Source organism: Hippopotamus amphibius, chromosome 3, assembly GCF_030028045.1.
Source record: "Hippopotamus amphibius kiboko isolate mHipAmp2 chromosome 3, mHipAmp2.hap2, whole genome shotgun sequence".
Lineage (NCBI taxonomy): Eukaryota > Metazoa > Chordata > Mammalia > Artiodactyla > Hippopotamidae > Hippopotamus > Hippopotamus amphibius.
The window spans coordinates 138175966-138196796 of record NC_080188.1 but is presented as its reverse complement, the minus strand read 5'-3'; the positions used below and the strand labels follow the sequence as shown (position 1 = coordinate 138196796).

The 20831-nt window shown below is 43.8% G+C and overlaps 1 protein-coding gene across 1 annotated transcript in view; it reads left to right on the top strand.

Annotated features, from left to right (window-relative positions):
- The window catches only part of GPA33 (glycoprotein A33), a 33864-nt gene that overhangs the window by 8171 nt on the left and 4862 nt on the right, over positions 1 to 20831 (top strand). The window contains exons 3-4 of the mRNA XM_057727193.1: positions 2583 to 2799; positions 10935 to 11087. Coding sequence (XP_057583176.1) covers positions 2583 to 2799; positions 10935 to 11087 — 370 coding nt within the window. The remainder of the gene's footprint in view (positions 1 to 2582; positions 2800 to 10934; positions 11088 to 20831) is intronic.

Sequence of the window (20831 nt, the reverse complement as noted above, 5' to 3'; positions counted from 1 at the left end):
TCACATATACATATAAGAATATGTATGTTTGTATAAACTACATGCACACTGTCCTCCACTTGGCTTTTCTTCCTCTTAATATACCTCTTTCCATATGTCAGTACATTTATATCTATCTCATTCTTTTTAAATATTTGCATTAAGTATTTCATTTTACGAAAGCTCTATATGTACCAACAAAGGACGTTTGGTTTTTTCCCTATATTTTGTTGCACAAACAGTGCTGCAATAAATAGCCTTATATGCACGTCTCTAGGTATATATTTACAACCATTATTGTCATTAGTTATATATTTATATATAAGATAAATTATTAAAAATGGAAATTCTGGGTCAAAGGCTATGTGAATTTAACGTTTGGATAAATAATGTCAAATTGCTTTCATTGGATGTCAGACCTATGTTCACGTTCACCAAAAACAGTGCAGGCACCTGTTTCTCTAACTAAGGATTCTCAAACTATTTGATATTTGCCAATCTGATGAGTGAAAAAGTATCTCATTATTGATCAAATGTACATTTCTTTAACTGTAAGAAGAGGAACATCTATTCGTAAGTTTTTGGAGGAAGGTGGGGGCTGTGCCTTGCGGCATGTGGGGTCTTAGTTCCCCAACCAGGCATCGAACCTGCGCCCCCAGAGGTGGAAGTGTGGAGTCTTAACCACTGGACCTCCAGGGAAGTCCCTATTCATAAGTTTTAAAATGAGTTCTACTTTTAAAACGCAAACATGCCTGGCGTTAAATCCCCAGCTACTCAGAGTGAAAGCATTTAGCCTTTTCCCTGACAGAAAAGAAGGGGTGACAAGGACACCCAAGTCCTAGAGCAGCAGGGCCAATGAGGCACCTTATTGTCTGTTGCCCAAGGGACCCTGATGGGCCAGAGCACATGTCCTATCTGTTTCCAGAATCCCAGAAAAAAACCTAGAGAGGGCAGCTGCTGCCTTGAGCTTGCAGAAAATGAAGACACATCCTTTCAGCATCACATGTATTCAGGAAACCAGATGTTAGGTCTCTGGCAGGCACGTTTCTGAGTGCTGAGATAAATGCTAAAGATTTTTTGTGGGCTGGTGGGTCCCTTGCTTCCTAAGGGACTTGAGGCGATCCCCTTGAGAGCAAGCAAGGGTGCAGAGAAAGGGATTACACCTGTGCCCTCAAGGGGATTATTGTGACAGGTCTAGCAAGGGGCGGAGGGTGGCCTGGGGGGAGATCCAAGGAGGGGGAAGCCTTAGGATAGCTGTGATCAGGAGGAGGGCTGGGGCATGAAGAGTCCTTGGCAGAGCCAGTAGGTCAGAAAAGAGCTGAGCTGGGAAAGACCAGCATCCACAGTTGGGACCACAGCCCAAGACAGGTCCTCATCTCCCGCCTCGTTGCTCATCCCCTTCTCAGCCAAGCTTCCTGAGAGCTGCCTGCCCCCACCAGGGCTGTCACATGTGCTTGGGCAGATGATGCACTTGGGTACCCAGCCCAGGGGGCCTGATCGCCATTAGCTTGGCACAGATGCGTCTGTCCAACAACTAGAGTGCCTTTCCCTGATATGCATAAAGACCAAGCGCAGGCATCAGACCTGACACTGTCTCCACACTCTCTTCCCTACTCAGCATGGTCTACCTGGCTCCCCTAACACTCCACCAAAATCAGCAGCAACTTCTCTTATGTTACATTCAATGTGCTGGTTCAGTCCTCATCTTGTTTCATTTCTCCCTAGCTTTTCCGACTATCAACCACTTCTGGAATCTCCCTCCCTTGGCTTTCTGGTAGTCTTGTCTTGGCGTTCCCTTTTATCTCTCTGACCTCTCCCTGACCCTTTCCGAATGAAGTAACTTGGGGACTTGCCATTTCTCTACTCATTTACCTGAGGAGACGTCATCAAGCTCATATACTATCTACTATAACCCTCACAAAAATCCTATGATACAAGTGTTATTACCATTACCTCCGTTTTGTAGAAGAGGAAATGGACTCATAGAGAGGTCAAGCATTTTGCTCAAGGCCATACAACTAGTAAGTGGCAGAACTGGGATCTGAATGGAAGCAGTCTGGTTCGAAAGTAGTGGTCTTAGCTAGTACCATGTTCTGTTTGATAAATGAAGAGTATATCAATGAATACATAAATTCCCAAGGCAAGAGTCAGACAAATAAAGGGGGCTTGAAGCCAAGCATGGCTGCCCAGCACAATGCCTGCACATAGTAGGTGCTCAATAAATATTGGTTGCCCGAATGTTACAACTCCTCTCTTTTTCATTCCAAACCTACTAAACAGAAGAACTAAAGTGGAATGGGTAAGAGGTGCCAGAGGTTACAAAAGGTGAAAGCCTCACTTACTCACATGCGCTCCTCTGGTATGAACTGTTTACCTGCCTCAGGCTTTCAATATTTTCTATATATATGTATATACATATACACACACAAACAGTATAAGAGGAATCCACAAATGGACACCGTGTGTAGAGCTCTTTGTTCTGCGGGGTTGGTGTGTCCGCACATCCGGGCCTGGGAATGGTAGATGAGGTGAATCAGGAGAGTCTGGAGCATCACGCCAGGGCCTTAGGCTGAAGACCAAGTGTTGCTTCTTCCTCCTCCCAGGAAAGGGTGCTCATCTGGAATTTTTTGACCAAAAGCTACATCTACGGTAGACTTTATGAGAACCGCGCCAGCGTGTCGAGCAACGCCGAGCAGTCAGACGCCTCCATCACCATTGACCAGCTGACCATGGATGACAACGGCACCTACGAGTGCTCCGTCTCGCTGATGTCAGATCTGGAGGGCATCTCCAAGTCGCGCATCCGCCTCTTGGTCCTCGGTGAGTGTCTCCTTCTCCTTCCTGGGGTGGTAGAAAGAGGCTGGGGGAGAGGGGGTGCAAGGAGGAGGGCACCCTAGTGGCAAGATAAAGCCAGGGAGCGATGCCTGACCAGGAGCTGAGACCCCTCCCCTCACCCAGTCTGTGTGTGGGGTGGGTGGGTGCTGCTCCTCCCCCTGGAACCAAACACTATTCTGTCGGGGCAGACAGCTCCCCAGGGCCAAAGTCAAGGCTGATTTGGAGAGGTCCCTGGGGGTCAGGCTTGGAGATGCTGTTCCTGCTCTGTCCAGTGCTCTCTCCTTCACATCAACTTCTCTCTTTTTCATTCCAAACTTACTAAACAGAAGAAAAAGGGAAATCTCAGATCCCACTGTAAAGACTCTCACTGCCTTGCTTTGATGCTGGGGCCAAATCATGACTCATATAGGTCAGGCGTCTTTCCCAGCCCTAAATTCAGCTAGTAAGTAGAAGCTTTTCACACCACCATCTCCCCACCCCTCAGCTCCAACATACCATTGATCAGGTTCTACTGCCTCTGAAATATGTCCCATGATAACATTCTTTCTACACAAATAGCTTATTATTGGAGTTTATAGTCTTGGGATGATTGGAACAGTCACCTACTTTCAGTATCTTCATTTTATAGATGAGGCCCGGAGAAAGTAGACACCTGACTCAAGGTCAAACAGTTATTGGAAAAACTTTAGTGAGGACCCAGCCTGTGTTCACTCTCAGAAATGGGACACTCTACCCCGGGAGGTAGCAATACTTTAAACCAAAGCAATGGATCATGTTTCCTTCGTGTGTGGGTGGGTGCATGTGCGCGCGTGTGCACGTGTGTGTGTGTGTGTGTGTATTCTTTCACTGTGTTGCCCTTGTTTCTTTTGGATAGATTTTTTTAAATTAATTAATTTACTGGCTGTGTTGGGTCTTCTTTGCTGCACCTGGGCTTTCTCTAGTTGTGGAGAGTGGGGGGCTACTCTTCATTGCGATATGTGGGCTTCTCATTTCAGTGGCTTCTCTGGTTGTAGAGCACGGGCACTAAGCACGCAGGCTTCAGTAATTGTGGCTCGCGGGCTCTAGAGCACAGGCTCAGTAGTCGTGGCACGTGGGCTTAGTTGCTCTGCGGCATGTGGGATCTTCCCGGACCAGGGATTGAACCCATGTTCTCTGCATTGGCAGGCAGGTTCTTAACTGCTGCGTCACCAGGGAAGTCCCTGGATAGGTTCTTAAAGGTAAGATTTTCATTACTCAACATCATTAGGCATCAAGGAAATACAAATTTAAAAAAAGGAGGATTTCTAGGTCGAGGACTATGCCTTCATTAAATGTTACTCCACACCGGCAAATTACTTTCCCCCAAGCTGCTTACAACAGCCATGAGCATTACGTGATCGTGCCTGTTTTCTTATAGTTTTACTGAGTATTATCAATCTTTTTAATTTTTATAAATTTTGTTAATTTGCCAGGTGAGAAATGAAATCAGTTCAGTCCAAATCTAAATTTTAATCTAGCATCCAATAAGCTTCACACCTCTCCTTAACTTGGCGCTGACCCCCTAAGGCTAGGGGACCCGCAGCGGAATAAGGGCTGGGTCTGTTTCCTTACTCTCCTTAGTTCACCTCCTCCCAGCCCCACTTCTGGCTCCCCTGAGCTCACGGCCGAGGGAGAGGAGTGGTAAAGGGAGAAAGGGAAGGCCATGTTCACCTAGCCGGGCCACTTACCATTTTCTCATGACTATCCCATAATCCCAATCATAGCAGACATCCCACTACTGCTTATTGTGTGGAGTGCACTGGTGGATTCTTCAGCACCTCCCAGGGATCCACCTGACAAAGGTGGTGTGCGCACCTGTTGGCTGGACTCTCACATCCTCCATCCTTTTCCACCCTCCCCTCCTTATGGCAACTCGCTCCTGCTCTCTGCTGAAGGGCTCCCCTTCATCCAGCAAGCAGCTCTCTGGGACCGAGTCCCTTCTGTATGACAAGCATCAGCCTCCACTGTTACCCTGCTAAACCTCGCCCCTGGGAGGGCAGACCCCTCTCACTGCTGCACATTCCTCACCTTGCTACTGCAGTCTGCTCCAGCCAGCTTTTCTGGGCAAAGGGTCAGAGATCCCTCAGGTGGGTCCTCAGATATGCAGGGACCTCTTTAAAGCCCTCTATCATCACACTCCAGGAGGAGCACTGTAGGAACTTCCTGAGGTCTGTCACTCAGCAAGCCTCAGCCAGGAGTGAGAGATGTAGCTCTCGGCAGCAGACAACCCCATTCTCCATGTGGGAATCTCTTGGTTCCTCCCTGGCTAGGCCTGAGCTGAGGGGAAATAGCGCCTTTCCTTCCCCTAAGAGAAGGGGGAGGGACTGCTCATAGATCCCTATTCCTGAGAATCTCCTTTAAAGAAATCTCCTCCCAGATGAATCTCTAGCCTTCTGGGTGAGGGTAACTGTTAATCAGAGGGTTTGCTCTTGGGAAGGTCACTGGGATGTTTCTCGCGCCTCTCCTCAGTCTTGAGGACACTTACCATTCAGAGCCTCAACCTGAAGGTTTTAGTGGAAATTCTGAGACACAGGAGAAGTCCCCTCTGTATCCTGTTGATGTTTTCTCTTATAGATTTGGGGTCTTTCGTCTTGCACAAGGTCTCTTGCACTACCACCTTTGAGGTTGTAAAAATGAACTTAATGTTCTTTTCTTATGTCTGTATATCTTATTTTTTGTCCTTAGATTTTGTTTTATCTGGAATTTATTTTTGAACATAGGATTCTAAAGGTCTTTGTTTTCTTCCAAATGGATAGCCAATTACATCAACATCATTTATTATATCAAAGAAACAACTATTTTCCCGCTGGAATCCCAGCTTTGTCACATATTAAGCTCTTACATATACATAGCTGTTTTTTACTCATTTTGTTTACTTTCCTTTTGATTATTCCTATGTCAATATCATGTGATTTTGATTACAGTATGTGTGTAGTCAGTGCTAAGATTCACAGATATACAGACACATGGACACAAAGACACACACACACACACACACAGATATGTATTTAGAATTATCAGTATTTGTGTAGATGGCTTTTAAGATCTGGCACTGTGTAATACCTTCTTACTAAACTTTTCCAAAAATTTTTGTCAGTTTTTACACATTTATTCTTTCATGTTAATTTTAAAATCACTTTGCTTAGTTAAAAAAAGTAGGTTGGAATTATATTCAATTTACATATTAATTTGCAAAGGAGTGACATTTTCATGATATTAAGGAAGATGGTATATCAGATTTTCTGACCTTCAAAATTGGTAACTCTCTAATGATAGAAATCCAGACTTTCTGTGGCCAAATGAGGATTAATGTGTTTACTCAGTTGTATAGGAGGAGGGCAGGAAACTGCACTCATTCCATGTAACCAAATACCCAACCACTCTGTGTCTTCCTGCTCTGAAAACCAAAGGGATCCCTCTTAAATGGAGGGAAAACTACCATCGACTTGCAATGACCTTTGCCTGTATAGAGTTGCTATAGATGACACCAAATTCACAGTCACAGCTACTATCATTTATTGAGGGCCTGCTATGTGCCAGGCATCTCACTAAGTGCTTTATGGATATGATCTCATTTCATCTTTGCAATACATCTATGAAAGTAGGTATTAACACATATTTAGCAGAAGGGAACAGTGAGGCTCGAGAGGTTAAACGACCACTAGAAAGTGTCTGAGCTTTGATGGAAACAGGGCTGCCCAAATCCAAAGCCCTTCACTATCCCATCCTGGGGAAAGCCTGCCATTCCCAACCAGCAATCCTTCCAATTCTGGATGATTCCCAAACTCTTCTAGGTTTACTTAACAGGGTACCCTCTCTTTCACTCTATGGCAGATGTAAGCTTGCCAGTATGTTTTATCACGTCACAGCATTAACTTGTGGTTTTACCTAATTGAGCCCATGCCAACGAAATAAAGTTTGGAGGGGCAGAACAGTGCCAGCCCTGGATGTGTCCATTGCCCTCACTTGTCCACAGGACACGCCCATTGTGGAAACACCATTCATTGAAAACTGGGATTCTATAACCGCTCTTCCACATGGAAGGTCTCAGCTTAAGGTCTGGGACACTGAAGCCCGGCCACCTTATGAGCACATGGATGTTTATTTCATGGTTTTCATGGGGAGCTCTGATGGTGTTAGAGCTTTAGGAACATCTTCCCCCAATCTCATGGACAAGGCTGACACCATCACACTTTAATCTTATAGCATATTTACAGCTGTGTTTTAGTTGCCCCAGACTAGGTGGGTGGAGTGCCATGATGTGTTTTTCTACAGGCTCCATTTAATCAGGGGGCCTGCCTATTTGCGGAGGGAGGGCTCCTTATGTCAAAATCTGGAATGCACAGAAGGTTGTTAGAAAGGAGACTATTTCCGTTCTGCTGTTCTGTTCTTGTTCCCCTGCTACAACAACCTTAGCCCAAACACAAATAAACAAATAGCTGTGTTTGGTGATCCCTTGCCTCTTTAAAAAGTACTCATTAAAAAAAGAAGAAGAAATAAAAAAAGAAAAATATTCACCTATATCACTGGGTTTTATATTTCTCCATGTATTCTTCCAGCTCCCATCCACATGCTTATTTATGTACATAACTGAATCTGCAGCTTAACCAATTGGCACTTTTCTCTTTTCATTCCACATCACCTAACATTTCCTGCTGTCTTAGCACTTACTGCTTTTTAAGCGTCATGCCACTCTAGTAAGCGGATGCAGCGTCCCCCTGTCCCTGGACTGGACACTCAGGCTGTTTCCAGTTTAAGCTATTATAATTAAGGTTGCAGCAAACCGTTCTGTGTGCATAGGACTTAATTTTATTTGCATTAGCTCCTGGGAAAGATATTACCCAGCCAGGAAAATGAACATTTTCCTCCTGTTTCTCTCCTGCACTCCCTCCCGCCCCGCCCTCCCCCCCCCACCCCGGTTGCCCTGATTCACCTGCAACTGAGTTCCTCACTTTGCCCCACCGGGGCCTTCTCCTTCTCCGGCTAATTCTGCCTCCTGGCTTCCCTTAAATAGCTCCCATTTTCTTCCGGCAGAGAGCTGGTTGGGGAAGGCAGCAGGAACCCCTTCAGGTGTGAACATCCCAATTTCCCCTCCCCTCTCAGAGCCAGCTACATTTTAAGAGAGGAATTAGTGAACTCGAAGGGCAAAGGCTACAAGTTTAATCTGAGGTTATGCACCTCGGTGAAAAGAATGTTTTGCTTTAAAAAAGATAATTTCTTACTATATGTTAAGAAACCCAGTGAAAATCTTTTTTTAAAAAGTTTTCTTTCCAAATGGCATTGCTTCTGGGCTAATTTTAGGCAGAAGGGCTTTAATTACATTGGCCGCCCACTCGGGCTGCGCGACCTCACAGTAAACTGAGGCGAACGCGGAGCTTCCGGACCGACGGGGAGCACGCGCCGTCTTGGGCACCGCGGGGAAACCACCTGGCCCGGGGACCGGGGACCTGGCACCTGGCGCAGCTGTGCAGGATCGGGCGTCTCCCCGGCCTCTGGCGCCCCCTGCCGTCTGCGACGGGAGTTGCAGGCTTTGGAGAGGCCTCGGAACCCACCTGGTCCCCCGCTCCCTCCCATCACTCCGCCCTCCATAAATATTCAGGTAGTATCTACATTCCGTTTGGGAGGGGGGACGCGCCAACAGAGCATCCGAGATCTATCAATACAAGAGTCCCCGTGGGTCTCACATCCCCCGCAGCGGGTGGAAGGGCTGTTTGAACTAGATCTGTCTCATTCAAGGTCCTAGATGTTCTTGATGGTGGGGGCTGAGGAAGGGAGCTTCAGGGAGGGGTCTGGACGGAATGAGGACTGGGGTTGCCTAGGATGAGGTGAGCCAGGAAGGCTGTTTGGGGGCTGAGATTAAGGGCCCAGGGAAAGTACTCTGACATGTTCCTCTGTAGGGTGGGTCTCTTAGGGGATGGTTGGTCCCTTGTTTGCCATTACCTCTAGTGCTGCCTCGGAGTGCATTAAGGATTTGCTTTTAATAATTTTCCCTCAGCAAATGGTGGTATAAGAAAGCTAGTCTTGGGACTTGCCTGGTGGTCCAGTGGCTAAGACCCCCCAATGCAAGGGGCTCGGGTTGGATCCCTGGTCAGAGAGCTAGATCCTACATGCCACAACTAAGAGTTTGCATCCCGCAACTAGCGTGCCGCAACTAAGACCTGGTGTAGCCAAATAAATCAATACATAAATATTAAAAACAAACAAAAGAAAAAAAAACACAAAACATTCTGCCCACTGGCAAATGGCAGCCATTGGCATTAAACAAACAAAACAGCTAGTCTTCGGATGTGTTTAGCATGCTTTTTTTATGCTTCTCTAGATGCTCATTTGCCCCAGTCCCTTCCCTCTCCTTTTTGGCTTGTAGGACAAAGAAACCTGGTCTTGGAAAGGCCGGGCTACCAGTCATGCACACTTAGCATGACTCCGAGTCAATGTGAGACTTCGAAGGTGGTATTGTATTTGTGTCCAGCTATCTTTTTGTGGAATAAAGGCTTAGCCTCCTGGTAAAGGCATACCTGGGAAAAAAGGGTGACAGTTTTGATTGGTGAGGAGGGATGTTCCTGGACCTGTGGAGAGCTCAAGAGATAAAGCTTGGCTCAGCAACCCTGACCTGGTTCAGTTCTCCTTGGAAGTGATGCTCACTTTCTCTGTCCCCCAGGTACCTGGTTGCTGGGCCAACAGGGGAGACAGGAGGGCTGCTTGTGAGAGTGCCCTGCGGGTAGCAGCCTCTCCCTCCCCAGGCTGCTTCAGCCCTGAGGGTCTGGGCATGGGTACCTGAGTCCTGCTCTTGAATCTGGGGCCTTTTAGGTTTCAGTACTGTCTGATTGGGGATGGCATTAGGAAATGCCTCTGATTTGCCCCCTGCTCACCGTATGCCTGGCTGGCCCTCACTAAGACAGCAGGAGATGTGGAGCACATCCAGCAACCACCCACCTGTGTCAGAGATGGGCTGTGGGGCTAGAGGGGAGAGATGCGTGCTGGATAGCGTCTCACAGCAACTCTTGGCCAAACAGAGATTGGAATTCATCCTCCGTGCCCAATGACCATGCACCTGTGCAGTCTGGATTGTAGAAAGGGCAGCACTATTTACTGGGACAAGCAAACCATCCAAGGGGGCACATAAAGAAAGAAACAGAGGGGACAGGCCTGCCACTGGGGAATTCCAGTAATAGTCCTCTCCACTGGGTGTCCTCCTCTTCCCACCTGCAAGGACACAACCTGAAGTCTCAGGCATACTTGATGCTTCTTGCCTCAGGACCTTTGCATAGGCTGCTCCCTTCGCTCCCTTTGCCTGGAGTGTCCTCCCCTCTCTTTCTCTGACCACCGCCCCCCAACCCCCAACCACGTCTGCTTTTGGCTTTGTGATTGGCTCAGTGTCCCTTGTCGTGTCTTTCCTGTCCCAGCATCCTTACCTTCTGCCTGGACCTTGTTTGATTCCTTCCCATGTTTGATTACTTGCCTTTTGCCCCCACTGGACTCCTTGAACACAAAAATTCACTATGTCATCCCCATGCCCACCAGTGACAGGCATACAGTAGGTGCCCAATATGTTTTGTAGAATAAACCACTCTACACAGTGCTAAGAGACCCTGGCTTAAGGTCTTCAGGAATTCTGGGAGCTCAGGTTAGGCTTGTGAGTTGAGGGTGGCCAGTTGGTTTTGGTATTTCCTTTCTATGGGCTTCCCAGTTCTTGTGTCTGTCCCCTTCTGTCCCCTCCATCCCCTCAGCCCTCATTCTCTACCCTGGACATAATCCTGCTGCCGCCAGGGGTCTCTCCTACCACCCAGTCACTTGTGGCAATTGCATTTTATCAGCAAGGTACAGGAAGAGGGTAATGCTTAGCTGAAGGGAACATTCTTAAGAAGTTAGCACTGAAAGGCTTCAGAAAGAGAGGCTTTCATCGAGACCAAGGGTAGGCAAACTACAGCCAAATCCAGCCTGCAGATGGTTTTATATGGCCTGTGGGCTAAGGATGGTTTCCACATTTCTCTGCCTGTAAACAAACAAGGCAGTGTGTGTGTGGGTGTGTTTGGGGTGGGGGAGTGGCTATCACCAAGCCCCAACGAATTCATGGCTTCTCTTTGGCTCCTCCCCCTACGCAGTGCCACCCTCCAAGCCAGACTGCGGCATCGAGGGAGACACTGTGATTGGCAACAACATCCAGCTGACCTGCCAATCAAAGGAGGGCTCCCCAGCCCCTGAGTACAGCTGGAAGAGTTATGATGTCTCGCACAAGGAGCGTCAAGTCGCACCAGGTAACAGGGTCACCAAGGTGCAGCTGATTGGTTAGTGTTGCCAGGGGAGACCCCGCGCTGACCAATCAGATCCCCCTGAAGGCTGCCCCTTTCTCTCCATCCTGCATTTGGCACTGCAATATCTTGGGCCATCTCTCTAAGCAGCATTTTCCAGCAATAGTGCCTGCCTCATAGGTTGTTGTGAGAAATAATAATGTAGTAAGTGTTAACTTGTTTTCTTTATTCCCCATAACTGAATTCTCTTGAGTAAGCATGTATCGATAACCAGCCAGTACAAAAGCATTGGGTGGGATTTTAGTTTTGATTATGATTATGTCCTAAAGTATACATTTAAGGCCTCAAGTCTAACTCTGGCTCCACTTAAGGGTGGGGAATTTCCTATTCCCATCCCCTGCCCAGGCAGGTCCATCTCAGACTCCCCTGATCCACACCCCCCAGCTTCCCCCATTTTATGGTCTCACCCAACTACAGGATCGGGTCTGCTGTAAGGGTCCCACATTCTCAGGGAAGGAAATGGTAGGTTCTGCTATGGTTGCCAGGAGACTGGTTTTGTACCAGGGAAGCTTGGTATTTGACCTTTGGATCAGGAAACAAACTGAAAAAAAAAAAAAAAAAAAAAAGAGCTGTATAAACATCCCACTGTCATTATCTTGGAGCCAACTGATGTGGGAAAACCCTGGTGGAATCCCGGGACCCCTGGGCCCCCCAGCTGCCTGGCCAGCAGCACACACTGCTCCTGAAGATCAAGAAAGACAAGGCCTGGAAGGTCCCATTGGATTAACTCCCAGGAGGACTTTCTCTCCAGTGTGGGTGGAAAGGAAGCGGGAGGCAGAGCAGTGGGTGTAGACAATGGTTCTGAGGAGATGGGGCGGGAGACTGAACCCTACCGGGTGAATGCACAGACAGGGGCTTGGGTCAAACCAGGGTGAACTTCACCACTCTTCTGTTCATTTGTTTGGGGGGCAAAACAGGACTTCTTAAAAGTAAGAGGAGAATTAGTAGAACCCACTCTATCGAATGTAAAATAGATGTATTGTGGATTTTGACAAGCTTCTGGTTTTGTTTACATATTTCTGGTTGGCAAGTTTTTGCTGAGTGTGTCACAACCACGTGGCAGCTTTCCTCAGGCTGTACGGCCTCCCCTCTCTGGCCTGTGAACAGCCCAGGGACTCCAGCGATGGTTGCAGAAGTTCAGCCGTGGACACTCGTTGGTTTGACCTTCCAGGAAAGTGCATATAGGTAGGCCCAAAGCTGAAGTTTACAAGGTGGGGAATGTTGCAACAGTGTGTATGCAGTGCTGCTGGAACCCAGAGGATGCATAAAAGGGTCAAAGTAGGTTTCTCCAAGGAGAGGGCACTTGAGCTGCCAGGAGAGCATGGCACGGGCTTGAATCCTGGCTCTGCCACTTAGCTGTGTGACCTTGGCAAATTACTTAACCTCTCTGTGCCTTTATTTGTACATCTACAAAATGGGCATAAAACTAGTATTTACTTCATAGGGATGTTGTGAAGATTAAATAAAAGTACATATAAAATACTGAGACCAGTGCCTGGTAGAATTATGAGCTGTTACCTGAGCTGGGTCCTGAAGGATGAGTAGGCTAAGCATGGAGAACTGAACAGGAACCATGCATGCAGGAAGGATGGGAGGTGCTACTGTAAGAAAAGCCACAATGAGAGATCGTGCAGGGCCTGTGAATTGGGCTAGGGAGGCTGGCCTCTGCCCTGCAGGACATGGGCGTCCCACTCACAGCTCTCCTGCCTCCATCAGGAAAGACTCCTCTGCTTGTTAGAAGCCAAAGCTTAGTTTTTCAGTGATCCAAAAGAGGAGAAACCTGAGGGCATGAAAGGAGGTTAAAGGGAGATACACTTAGTTACTGTGGAAAAGATTTATCCTGCTTCTAGATAGGATTTACTCAGAGTCAGAACTGGGACCTGGGAGTGACCCAAAAAAGCATGGTTAATGGTAATAATAACACAAGCTTGCATCTGGATGGTGCTGTGATGTGGGGGTGGTTCTCAAAGCCTTTGGCTCCACCCTGCCGCACCCAGCCCTAGAGAGTCTTTTGGGTCTTTTTCTTCCGTGGGTCAGTCCAAACCCATTTCTGACTTTTAAAACATTTTAAAAGTCCACAGTGGGCAATTTGGGGAGCAGAGCTCTACATCTAAACCCTCCTACATCTAAAGACAGAATTCTCGACATTAGAAATTGCTTCCTTTGACTTGTGGAGGCAAGCCAGCAGTAAAGAGAACAGGGAATCTGGAATCAGCAACAAGGATCTGAGGCCTGAATTCCCCACTTTGTAGCTTAGGTCACTCACAACCTCTCTGACCCTTGGTATCTTCATCTGAAAAACTGGAACTATCATTATACTGTCTTCCTGAAAGGCTAGAAAAAGAGTAAGAGGAGATCACATATGGAATAGCTCTGAACATCCTTGTAAACCCTGTCCCAGTCAGCTGAGCTTCATCCACGGAAGGAATAGGAATCCAGATATCAAGGAAGGAGGGAGGGGGGCTAGAGCACTTTAGGGGAGGATGTTCTGAAGGTGGGCATGCGCCCTGCTTCCAGCAGCCAGGAAAGATCTTGAAGGCAGCCCGAGCTTGTTGACAAAACATGGGATCAGGGGGTGGGGTGGGGAGCAGGAAAGTTAAAGATTGTCAGTTTGACATCAGTGTCTCTGGAGGGAAACCTCTCCCCAGCTGGAGCAGAAGGAATGTGGGAGCCCTACTGTCCTGTGCATTCCCCATCTTGACCACAAGGTGTCACCACTGCAGCAGAGAGATTCATTTAACCAGATTTCTGGAACTATTGGGTCCTTTCCAAAAGAAAAAAGGGCTTGGGAGCCCCAAATCAGAATCAAAGCAGGTCTTGTGGCCATGTGTGTGCACTGGTTAATCCAAGAGTAGCTTCTCATATCCATTGTTTGTTTTGAGAAACTGGGAAAGGAGAGTGCTGACTCTGGCCTAGGGTGACACTTGTTCCCCTACCTTAAACAAGGCCAGGAGCTCTAAACTGGGCTCTGATAAATGGAAAAGGCCTGGAGAGAGTCTGAGGTCTCCTGCCCTCTATCTGTCTGCAATGTGCTGTGTACATTTAACACACAGACCGAGTTTCATACTCTAAGATAATGGGACTCTGATCAGAGCTATACACCCCTGAAACAAGCCCAAGGTCATAGAGCATTTCCCAGAATGCTCTTGTTTTCCTTCAAGATGCCTCTTAAAAATATAAAACTCCAATTGATTTAGAAAACGAGACCATTAATACCATAACCCGTTGTTGGTGACGCCCAGTGCTCATTAGCATCTCAGAAGCTCGAACTCAGTGATTTCTAAACCTGCTTTGGGCGTAGAGCCCTTTCTCAGAACTGTATATTAGCATCACCTGTAAGCAGTATTCCAGAAAATGCACCAAGGTATGGAATTCTAGGATAGAATGGGTAGCATTTTATAGAGAATGAGTATCCAGAGAATCGCATGCTGGGTGTCAAGGGAAGAATCTGAAGAACGTGTATGTGAAAAGATTGGAAGAAAATAACCTCAAATCAAAGAGCTGTTATTTCCTGCTGGTGATATTATGGCAGATTTTTATTTTATTCTCTGCTCTTCTTAGAGGCTTTCCCTGACCCTTCAGGTGAGATTAAGGTCAAATCGCACTTCCATTTTGAACTCTAAACACCCCGTAATCCCCATTGTTTCATGTCTGTCTTCCCCTATATACTGCAAAAGCCAAGAGGACAGGGACCCTTGTCATCTTGTTTTGAGCTGATGTGATGAGCATATAAAGATTAGACTGAATTGAAGTAATGGGTTTATGTCATAAATTCTTGTATAATTTATATATTTGTAATGAGCATGTGTAATATATGTGTAAATTCTTATACTGAGCATCCATTACTTTTATATTATAATTTTTTCTTTCCTGTTTAAAAATTTTCATTATATATTATAGTTTATTTACAGTGTTGGGTTAGTTTCATGTGTACAGCAAAGTGATTCAGTTTCACATGTACATATATCTATTCTTTTTTAGATTCTTTTTCCATTTAGGTTATTACAGAATATTGAGTAGAGTTCCCTGTGCTATGCAGTAGGTCCTTGTTTATTATCTATTTTATATATAGTAGTGTGTATATGTTAATCTCAAACTCCTCATTTATCCGCCCCCCCCCAACCTTTCCCCTTTGGTAACCATAAGTTTTTCAAAATCTGTAAGTCTGTTTTGTATATAAGTTCATTTGTATCATTTTTTAAGATTCCATATATGTGATGTCATATACTATTTGTCTTTCTCTGACTTACTTTACTTAGTATGATAATTTCTAGGTTCATCCATGTTACTGCAAATGACATTATTTCATTCTTTTTTATGACTAATATTCCATTGTATATATGTACAACATCCTCTTTATCCATTCATCTGTTGATGGACATTTAGGTTGCTTCCATGTTTTGGGCTATTGGAAATGGTACTGCAATGGACACTGGGGTGCATATATCATTTCAAAGTATGGTTTTCTCCAGATATATGCCCAGGAATGGGATTGCTGGGTCATATGGTAGCTCTATCTTTACTTTTTTAAGGAAGCGCCGTACTTTTCTCCATAGTGGCTGTACCAATTTACATTCCCACCAACAGTGTAGGAGGGTTTCTTTTTCTCCACAGCCTCTTCAGCACGTATTGTTTGTAGAATTTTTGATGATAGCCATTCTAACTGGTGTGAGGTGATAACTCTTTGTAGCTATGATTTACATTTCTCTGATAATTAACAATATGGAACACCTTTTCATGTGTTTGTTGGCTATACATGTGTCTTCTTTGGAGGAATGTCTATTTAGATCTTCTGCCAATTTTTTTGATTGTGTTGTGTGTTTTTTGACATTTACCTGTATGAGCTGTTTATGTATTTTAGAGATTAATCTCTTGTCAGTTGCATCATTTACAAATATTTTCTCCCATTCCGTGGGTTGTCTTTTCATCTTGTTGATGGTTTCCTTTACTGTGCAAAAGCTTTTAAGTTTAATTAGGTCCCATTTGTTTATTTTTGTTTTTATTTTCATTAAGGTGGATCCAAAAAGATATTTCTGTGATTAATGTCAAAGAGAGTTCTGCCTATGTTTTCCTCTAAGAGTTTTATAGTATTCAGTATTACATTGAAGTCTTTAATCCATTTTGAGTTTATTTTTGTGTATGGTGTTAGAGAATGTTCTAATTTCATTCTTTTACATGTGGCTGTCTAGTTTTCCCAGCACCACCTATTGAAGAGATTGTCTTTTCTCCTTTGTCTTAGATTAATTGAGCATATATGAGTGGGTTTATTTCTGGGTTTTCTATCCTGTTCCATTGATCTATAAGTCTGTCTTTGTGCCAGTACCATACTGTTTTGATTACTGTAGCTTTGTAGTAGAAAATCATGGAGCCTGATTCCTCCAGCTCTGTTTTTCATTCTGAGGATTGCTTTGGCTATTTGGGATCTTTTGTGTTTCCACACAAATTTTAAGATTTTTTTGTTCTAGATCTGCAAAAAATACTATTGATAATTTGATAGGCATTGCATTGACTCTGTAGATTGCTTGGGGAGTATAGTTATTTTGACCATATTGATTCTTCCAATCCAGGAACATGATATATTTTTTCATCTGTTTGTGTCATCTTTGATTTTTTCATCAGTGTCTTACAGTTTTCAGAGTACAGATATTTTTCCTCCTTAGGTAGGTTTATTCCTAGATATTTTATTCTTTTTTTTTGTTCCTTAATTTCTCTTTCTGATCTTTTGTTATTAGTGTATAGAAATGCAACAGATTTCTGTATTAATTTTGTATACTGCAACTTTACCTAATTCATTGATGAGCTCTAGTATTTTTCTGGTAGTATCTTTAGGCTTTTCCATGTATGGTATCTTGTCATCTGAAAACAGTGAAAGTTTTACTTCTTTTCCAGTTTGGATTCCTTTTCTTCCCTGATTGACATGGTAAGGACTTCCAAATCTTTGTTAAATAAAAGTGGCGAGAGTGGAAATCCTTGTCTTGTTCCTGATCTTAGAGGGAATGCTTTCAGCTCTTCACTGTTGAGTATGATGTTAGCTGTGGGTTTGTCATATATGGCCTTTATTATGTTGAAGTAGGTTCCCTCTGTGCCCATTTCTGAAGAGTTTTTATCATAAATTGGTGTTGAATTTTTCAAAAGCTTCTTCTGCATCTATTGAGATGATCATATAGTTTTTATTCTTGTTAAAGTGGTGTATCACACAGGTTGATTTGTGGATATTGAAAAATCCTTGCATCCCTAGATAAATCCCACTTGATCATAGTGTATGATCCTTTTAATGTATTGTTGGCTTTGGTTTGCTAGTATTTTGTTGAGGATTTTTGTGTCTGTGTTCATCAGTGATATTGGTGTGTAATTTTCTTTTTTTGTGGTATCTTTGTCTGGTTTTGGTATCAGGGTGATGGTGGCCTCATAGAATGAGTTTGGGAGTGTTCCTTCCTCTGTCATTTTTGGAAGAGTTTCAGAAGAGTAGGTGTTAACTATTCTCTAAACGTTTGATAGAACTTGCCTGTGAAGCCCTTTGGCCCTGGATTTTGGATTGTTGAGAGTTTTTAAATCATAGTTTTAATTTCAGTGCTTGTGATTGGTCTATTCATATTTTCTATTTCTTCCTGGTTCAGTCTTGGCAGATTGTGCCTTTTGAAGAATTTGTCCATTTCTTCTCAGTTGTCCATTTTATTGACATATAGTTCTTATAGTAGTCTCTTATGATCCTTTGTATTTCTGTGGTGTTGCTTGTAACTTCTTTTTCATTTCTAATTTTATCTATTTGAGCTGTCTTCCTTTTTTCTTTTTTTTAAATTAATTAATTTATTTTTGGCTGCATTGGGCCTCTGTTGCTGTGCACTGGTTTTCTCTAGTTGAGGCGAGTGGGGGCTACTCTTTGTTGTGGTGTGCAGGCTTCTCATTGTGGCGGCTTCTCTTGTGGAGCATGAGCTCTAGGTGCATGGGCTTCAGTAGTTGTAGCATGCAGGCTCAGTAGTTGTGGCTCATGGGCTCTAGAAAGCAGGCTCAGTAATTGTGGCACACAGGCTTAGTTGCTCTGTGGCATGTGGGGTCTTCCCAGACCAGGGCTCAAACCCGTGTCCCCTGCATTGGCAGGCAGATTCTTAACCTATGCACCCCCAGGGAAGTCCCCCTCTCCCTTTTTTCTTGATGAGTCTGGCTAAAGGTTTATTAATTTTGTTTATCTTTTCAAAGAACCAGGTTTTAATTTCATTGATCTTTTCTATTGTTTTCTTTGTCTCTATTTCATTTATTTCTGCTCTTATCTTTATGATTTCTTTCCTTCTACTAACTTTAGGTTTTGTTCATTCTTCTTTCTCTAGTTGCTTTAGGTATAAGGTTAGGTTGTTTATTTGAAATTTTTCATGCTTCCTAAGGTAAAATTGTATTGCTATAAACTTCCCTCTTGGAACTGCTTTTGCTGCGTCCCATAGGTTTTGAATCATCATGTTTTCATTTTCCCTTGTCTCTAGGTATTTTTTGATTTCCTCTTTGATTTCCTCACTGATCCATTGGTTGTTTACTAGCATATTGTTTAGCCTCCATGTGTTTTTGCTTTTTTAAAGTTTTTTCTTGTAGTTGATTTCTAATCTCATAATGTTGTGGACGGAAAAGATGCTTAATATGGTTTCAATTTTCTTTTTCTCAAGGCTATCTTTGTGGCCCAGCATGTGATCTATCCTGGAGAATGTTCCTTGTGCACTTGAGAAGAACATGTATTCTGTTGCTTTTGGATAGAATGCTCTATAAATGTCAATTAAGCCTGTCTGGTCTAATGTTTCATTTAAGGTCTGTGTTTCCTTATTGACTTTCTGCCTGCATGATCTGTCCACTGATGTGTGATTTTAAAGTCCCCCACTATAATTGTGTTGCTGTCGATTTCTCTTTTTATGGTTGTTAACTTTTGTCTTATATATTGAGGGGTTCCTATGTTGGGTGGATATATATTTACAATTGTTAGAGCTCCTTCTTGGATTGATCCCTTGATCATTATGTAGTATCCTTCTTTGTCTCTTGTAACAGTCTATTTTGTCTGATATGAGTATGGCTACTTCAGCTTTCTTTTGATTTCCATTTGCATGGAATACCTTTTTCCATCCCCTCACTTTCAGTCTGTATGTGTCTCTAGATGTGAAGCGGGTCTCTTGTGGACAGCATATATATGGGTCTTGTTTTTGTATCCATTCAGCCAGTCTGTGTCTTTTGGTTGGAGCATTTAATTTGTTTATGTTTAAGGTATTTATCGATATGTATGTTCTTATTGCCATTTTGTTAATTGTTTTGGATTTGTTTTTGTAGGTCCTTTTCTCCCTAAGTCTTTTGTTCTCTTCTCTTGTGACTTGATCACTAACTTTAGTGTTATGTTTGGATTCCTTTTTCTTTTTTGTGTATGTATCTATTGTAGATTTTCAGTTTGTGGTTATCAAGAGGTTTTTTTTTTAAAGGTTTTTTGTTTTTGTTTTTTTTGATGTGGACCATTTCTGAAATCTTCATTGAATTTGTCACAACAATGCCTTTGTTCTATGCCTTGGCCTTTTGGCCACAAGTCATGTGGGATCCCAGCTCCCCCACTAGGGGCCAAACCCACACCCCCTGCATTGGAAGGCAAAGTCCCAACTACTGGATTGCCAGGGAAGTCCCTATCATGAGGTTTTGATATAGCAGACTATATCTATATCTATATATACACAAGATTGTTTTCAGTTGCTGGTCTTTTGATTTCAAATGCATTGCAATATCCTACATTTGTACTCTCCTCACAATTGCTGGTTTTGATATCATATTTGCATGTGGATGATTTCCTACCTTTACTGTATGTTTGCTAGTGAGCTTTCCCATTTATAATTTTTGTTTCTAGTTATGGTCTTTTCTTTTCCACCTAGAGAAGCTCCTTCTGGAATTTGTTGTAAAGCTGGTTTTGTGGTGCTGATTTCTCTTAGCTTTTGCTTGTCTGTAAAGATTTGTATTTCTCTGTTGAATCTGCACAAGAGTCTTGCTGGGTAGAGTATTCTTGTTTATAGGTTTTTCCCTTTCATCACTTTAAATATATTGTGCCACTCCCTTCTGGCCTGCAGAGTTTCAGCTGAAAAATCAGCTGAAAATCTTATGGAGATTCCCTTGTATGTTATCTGTTGCTCTTCCCTTGTTGCTTTTAATGTTTTCTTATTGTCTTTAATTTTTTTGTCAGTTTGATTAATATGTGTCATGGTGTGTTCCATCTTGGGTTTATCCTGTATGGGGCTCTCTGCACTTCCTGGACTTGGGTGACTATTTCCTTTCCCATTTTAGGGTAGTATTCAGCTATTATCTCTTCAAATATTTTTTTCTGGTCCTTTCTCTCTCTCTTCACCTTCTGGGACCCCTCTAATGAAAATGTTGGTGTATTTAATGTTGTCCCAGAGGTCTCTTTTTTAAAATTATTTACTTATTTTTATTTTTTTATAGTTGAAGTGGGGTTAAGAAAGGTGTTTATTTTTAAATTTTTAAATTAATTAATTGATTAATTTTATTGGCTGTGTTGGGTCTTAATTTCTGCATGCAGGCTTTCTCTAGTTGCAGTGAGTGGGGGCTACTCTTCATTGTGGTGTGTGGGCTTCTCATTGCCATGGCTTCTCTTGTTGCAGAGCATGGGTTCTAGAAGTGCAGGCTTCAATAGTTGTGTCACATGGGCTCAGGAGTTGTGGCGCA